Source organism: Pteropus vampyrus, unplaced genomic scaffold, assembly GCF_000151845.1.
Source record: "Pteropus vampyrus isolate Shadow unplaced genomic scaffold, Pvam_2.0 Scaffold311, whole genome shotgun sequence".
Lineage (NCBI taxonomy): Eukaryota > Metazoa > Chordata > Mammalia > Chiroptera > Pteropodidae > Pteropus > Pteropus vampyrus.
In genome coordinates this window covers 2633089-2639645 of record NW_011889092.1, presented here as the reverse complement: position 1 = coordinate 2639645, position 6557 = coordinate 2633089, and the positions used below count along the sequence as shown (strand labels likewise).

The 6557-nt window shown below is 39.3% G+C and overlaps 1 protein-coding gene across 1 annotated transcript in view; it reads right to left on the bottom strand.

The window, feature by feature from the left end:
* Positions 1-471, bottom strand: part of LOC105303678 (olfactory receptor 52K1) — a 2301-nt gene extending 1830 nt beyond the window's left edge. The window contains exon 1 of the mRNA XM_011377447.1: positions 1-471. Within this exon, the coding sequence (XP_011375749.1) occupies positions 1-471 (471 nt within the window).
* Positions 472-6557: the final 6086 nt, after the last annotated feature.

Below are 6557 nucleotides of genomic sequence, written 5' to 3'. Positions count from 1 at the left end.
TAATGCCACAGCCCGAGTCACAGCAGCCATGCCAATCTTGGTGATAAGGGGCCTGGTAAGGACCGTGGTGTAGTGCAGTGGCTTGCAAATGGCCACATAGCGGTCAAAGGCCATGGCTAGCAGCACTGCTGACTCCATGATAGAGAAGGAGTGAAGAAAGAACATCTGGACCAGACAGGCAGAGAAGTTGATCTCCTGATCTCTGAACCAAAAAATAGCCAGCATTTTGGGAAGTGTTGAAGAAGAAAGGACTACATCAATGGTTGCCAACATGGCCAGAAAGAAGTACATGGGCTCATGGAGGGCTGCATCAGCCTGGATGATGAAGAGGAGGGTGCAGTTGCCTAGTAGGGCCAAAGTATAGGCAAAGCAGAAGGGAATGGATATCCAGATGTGTAGATGTTCCAGGCCTGGGATCCCCATCAACAAGAAGACTGCTGGATGGGTTGAGGTAATATTGGAGGTTGACATGGCAACTGGAAATTTTCTTCCTCTAGTCTGTTTTTACAAGGCCCTTCCAGAAAGTATCCAATGTCAGCTGAATTATAGCGCTCACGTTCAAACTCTAATCATTCACAAGGGAAGATTAGCTCTTAATCCCATTTCTAGACCTTAAAAGAAATTAGAAAATCATTCTAATATTCACTGTGAAATATTATGCATGATCTCTGCCCTGAAGGTGCTTATAAAATTATTGAGTGATCAGGACATTAAATCGCAATAGAGCTAGTATCACAAGGCAGACAATAAAGGAATGGAGTCGAGCAAGAGGTTTCTGTGATCTTAATGAGACTAAGGACAGCTTTATAAAGAATGTAGATTCCTGCTTAATTCAAATCTTACCTAAAAACATTCACTGCCCTCCTATTGACTCCCAACTCAAGCTACACTCCTAACTATGAAAGGAGAGTCTCTCTCTGTCATGAAATGTCAAGCTTGGCTGTATAAAAAATAATTAAGCCTGGAATTTTCTAATAATTCACTTCCCTCTGAGTTCTATATCTTTTCTCTAATGGGGGTTGGGGGACGTTTCATAGTTGTTATCTGACACTAAGAAATCTCTCCATGAAGCCCTACTTCCAGTGAACTTGAAAACATGAGAAATCTTATTGTTCTTCTTCACCTAACTTTAGTTTAACTCCCATATCTACATGTTTCTACCTTCACCTACTTTCCTCTGTAGCATTCATGACATTCAGAAGAGAGGCTCCACTCCTAACTTTTTGCAAGACTGACCTCCGAACTTCACACCATCATTTTTCCTCCTGGAATCCTTTGTCTTTCTATCTCCTTTTTTCCCTTTGATCATCATTTCCTTTGAAAATGCTTAATCATTTGTTTCCCGAAATTTTGACCTGTGCTCCCTCCTCTTTTTCCTCAGTTCCTAGCCAAAACGTTTCTTCTGAGGATTAATTTAGGTAATCATATACAATATCACATTTTCTTTATCCATTCACCCATTGTGTTATCTATACACAATGAAATACTATTTAACCATAAAAAGGAAGAAATCCTGCCATTTGCAACAACATGGATGGACCTTGAGGGCATTAGGTTAAGTGAAATAATTCAGACAAAGACAAATACTGTATTATCTCACTTATACGTTGAATCTGAACAAACCAAACTCACAGAAACAGAAAACAGATTGGTGATTGTCAGAGGTGGAGGGCGGGGTTTGGGGTATATGTGTGAAAGTGGTCAAAGGATATAAACTTCCAGTTATAAGACAGATTTGGGGTATGGTAATGTACAGTATGATGACTATAGTTAATAATATTGTATATTTGAAAGTTGCTAAAAGAGCAGATCTTAAAATTCTCATCACCAGAAAAAAATATAACTCTATGAGGTGATGGATGTTAATTAACTAAACTTATTGTAGCAATCATTTTCAATATATATATATATCAAATCATTATATTGTATACCTTAAACTAATACAACATTATTGTCAATTATATCTCAAAACTGGAAACATTTTTTTAATTTTTAAATTAAAAAATGATTAGTGCAAATCTAGAATATTTAATAGTTCTCAGTAAATGTGAGTGCTTTTATGAATTCAGAAAACTAAAGGTTAAGTTACTTAATAACAATGTCATGGTTGGTAAATGTCAAAGATTAAACTTGCACTTTGAGAATTCTGGTTTCCTACCTTCAGAGACAATGTCTTAAATCACTCTTCTTCCTCTACCTCGTTGCTCCACAATCAGTTCAAATCCAGCATGTTCAAGTTAAATAAAACTCTAACTCATTACCGTGGTATAGGAAAACGCTTTAGAATGTGAAGATTCAGACCCACATAATGATTATGACATCAGTCTACCAGCAGAAACTGACATTAATCACTGATATTTTTAAAGTTTTAGCTTTTTCACCTATAAATAAAGAAAATAACTCTACCTCTCATGACCATTTCATTGAGTTTTATTGTGAGAAAAGATGAAATCACACATAAGAACAAACCTTGAAAACTGTAAAGCATTGTACAAATGCTAATTGTCATTACTGGCATCCTCCCCTTTCACACTTCTGCCCCTTTCTAAAATGTTTATCTTGATTAACATCAGCATGGTCCTGTATTTCTTGGCTTTATACCTCCCTCCATTTAACACTCCTTAATTCTGTTCTTCTTCACAGCACAACTTGTTTAAAAATTTGACAGTATTCAATCACTACTTCCTCAACTCTCATTTAAATTCTGGTCTTTTCCAATCTCGCTTCTATCTCTACTGCTCCCCTTATACTGATCTTGTCATCACTTCCTTTTTCTTTCACTTCTTTTCTTCTCTTTTGTTCCCTTTTTCTCTCATACTTCTCTAGGTGTTCTCTTTGATTCCCCTTGGTGTTTTTACCTTCTCTATTCAGGGAGTTGCCAAATGTATAGCTTCTACTCTGAGTTCCAGACTAGTATATCTTACTGCCTTTTGGCTCTCTCCTCTTAGATGATTCACAGTCATCTCAAACAAAATACAGCCCAAACAGAAATATCTCCCCACACACTGTTTCCTCTACATGCCTTGTCCATCTCAGTACATATTACTGCCATCAGTCCTGGAACAAGGTCAGAAATGCAGGGATAATTCTCAATTTAATCCCATTTCTCTTCCTTCATGTCTAGTTTATGAATAAATCGTATTCATCTGCAAAATGTGTGTCACTCCCTACTCTTCCTTGCCCCTGTAAACATTCTTATTTAAATCACTATCATTCGTCCAGACTACAAAAGCCTCTCAACTGATCTTTGTGGTCTGAATCTTGGGCCCTCTACAATCCAGTCTTCATACTACACCCAGAGACCATTTATATATAAAGGCAAATTTATATTATGCCAGGCCTTGCCTAAGACCTTCATGGAATTATCATCGCACTGAAGATGAAATTCACTCTCTAACTCTGGTTTACAAGTCTCTACATGGGCTGGTCCCTATTCACTTTTCAGCCTCATCCCCTTCCGCCTCTCCTTTCTTCATTACACTCCAGTCACACAGCCTTCTACCAGATGCTAGAGCTCCTGGAGCTTTCTTAGTCAATAACAACACCCCTTAATCATGCCTCTGTGTTCTCATACTGCTCCTCTCCGTTCAGTGCTCTTTGTGTCTTCCCAAATGCACACTATCCGTTGCCTATCACTATAAAGATCATCTCTTTAGTTTTTCACCCCCACTCAGTCCATCCACTGCAATGAGACAGACCACATGTTATTTCCCTACTGAAAACCACTTGTCAGATCTCATTGCTACAAGAAAAATAAACTACTCAACATACTTACAAACTTGTCCTGCCTAAATTATTGGCCTCGCCTGTTACCAATTTTCTAAATACTCATTATAGATACAGCCACATGTTATCTTCCACTTATTAAAACAGTCGTGCTTGTAGCTCATACTATTTATCTGGAATGCCTTCCTCTATCCCCTTCCATACCTGGCCAAGATCATGCCACCTTCTTGGTGAAGCTTCTCAGACTCCTCCAGGCAGATCTTCTCAGTGTTTTCAATTAATACTCATTAATACGCTGAATTAAGTAAGGAGGGTATAATCTGTGTTGTGTATATCTGTCCATTTGTAGGACTGTGAGCGTTTTTAGTACAACTGTGACTTATTCTATATTTACTGACTGTACTGACCATGGGTGATCCTCCAAAGTGCTTTTTAAATGAATGCATGAATGACTCTCTTCCTAGAAAAACTTTCTCTTCTCTTGCTGTTTTATAATATACCAACATTTGATCTATACTGAGATTTAGGGATATCCTCCACAGATGGAGATTTAGGCACTTCCACAGATGGAAATTTTCTGAAATCCTCCTTCAATTTCAGTTACTTATATTAGAATAAAAGCCCTCTTCTTCTTCGAAACTTCTCCAAATCTAAAGTGTATCTGTCTATTTTATCTATGAATTAGCATTGGAATGGATAGTGTGAAAGCCCCATGACAACAGGGCTGTTTTTCATACTTACTGCCACTACTATCTATAGCATTCATATAGGAACTTGCTAAACATTTCTTGAATAAATGAAAGAATATTCTCTTATACATGTTGTCACTCTTATCCTAACCGAATGTGCTTCTCCAATTCCAAGCAAGTCTCTCCTCTTGCCTGTCTCCCTTACATCCTCCATGTCCTGCTGAACGTCACTGGCCCTCAGTTTATTTGCCCCCACACCTCGATCTTGCAACTTGCCTAGTCTATTTATAATACTTAATAATCTTTTCACCTTTCTTCTTTCACACTTTAACTAAAATATATCTCTACTTCCATTCACAATCCAACTCTGTTTATCTAGTCTCCTCCTGCCTCAACTCCCTTCCACCTGCTGGGCATCGGTGTTTGTCTAATTCCTTATGTGCCATTGTTTTATGTTTCTTTCCTGCTTCCACAGCCAAGATGTTAGCAAATGACAAAAGGAAGCCTGTATCATTTCTTTGTCTCCCTTAAAAGTGCACATGGCTCCATACCTACAGAGTATTCGGTCAATGCTATAAACTATTTAGTAGGCTATGCCTTTATCCTGAGAAAACCTTAGAATGATATATTTGGGAAACTGAGTCCACAAATGGTCACAGAGGAACTAAGTAGCAGATCTAGTACTAAATTCTACATTTTCTGACTCCTATGCCAGGATTCTGTCTCTAGGACCATAGTTCAAAGATAGAGCTAGTATCGTTGAAACTTTAATAAGCAAGTGTATCTGACCTGTCCCTTCCATCTCCCTATTTTAGGTTTCTCTTTGTCCCCCCTGGACTATTATAGCAGCTATGACTGTAATGGGACCAGAATGTGAATTGGAGGGGAGCAAGTAGCACTAACAGGAGGGATGTGACTTAACCAAGTCTGAGTTAGTTAGCTAGAGTTTTCCTAAGGTGATCCTTAATGCACAATAAAGGAGCACAGGCCGGGGAGGCAGAAAAAGGTTCTTCTAATAATGGTGGGATAGGAGGATCTGAAATTAGTAGAAGATAACGTCTAGGAAGAAGGTCTCCTGTTAGAGACAAATATATGGATAAGAATGATAAAAGACAAGAGAATCAGTAGGTGAAGTAATGCCTGAGATGCAGGCAAATTGTCTGTTTGGAAATAAGAAGTACTACGCACCTGAGGGCCCATCCCCCTGACCTAGACCGAGCCTATTCCACTCAAACATTAGAAAAACTCTTCTCTTATTGAGGCTCCATTCAGCCTTCCACTATTACCCTTTGTGATTACTATTTTCAGTCTTATTTCTGCCATTATCCTGGTTATTCCAATTTTCTCTGCCAGCCCCAGCTCACATTGCATCTTTCCTTGACGTGTGCTCATCTGGTAGCCAGCTGATCCCAGCATAAAGACCCCTCCTTGGTCTGCTCACCCCTCATTCCATTCGTGCCAACTCCCTTACTGTTCTCTGTGTACTCCCATTCTACCCCTACCACCACTGGCCACGTGCACTCTCACCCCTCAGTGTGGCATTTTCTGTTCATTTTCTGTAGGCTTCAGGAAACACAGATGCAGTTTTCTTTTCTTGGAGAAAGGAGGGAAAGAGGGAGTCAGAAAGGGAAAGCATGGCTATATCCCCATAATCAGCAATTCTCCTCCCAGAAGAAAAGGAAACATCAGGCCCTGTCCCTGAGGAACTTCCTTAAAAGGCCCCAGCATGAGCCTGGTGTCTTCTCTGGGGTATTACTCTAGGGAACTTCTCTGTCCCAGTTTCCAGTCTTTTGAGGTTCTGGCACCTGGCTTTCTGCAGACCTTCTTCTCTCACCATTCTGTGGCATTCAATCATGCCTCCCTTGATGCAGAGGATAGTCTGATTTCAGTAATCATTGTGCCTCTTGCCACCTTCACCTTTTTCTCCTGTAGTGCCCACTGAGAAACACAGCCTCCTTAGAACATGCAAATGGCTACTTGCCATATGTGCTTTGTGGTTCTTCTGTCTATGTTTTTAATTTATTAAAGTGTAGTTGACATACAACAAACAAAACAGTAGACCTTTTAAAACAGATATCAAAAACCTTTTCAAATCTTCCAATAGTTATTCACCACACTTCAAAAAAATATTCAGTTTTAACC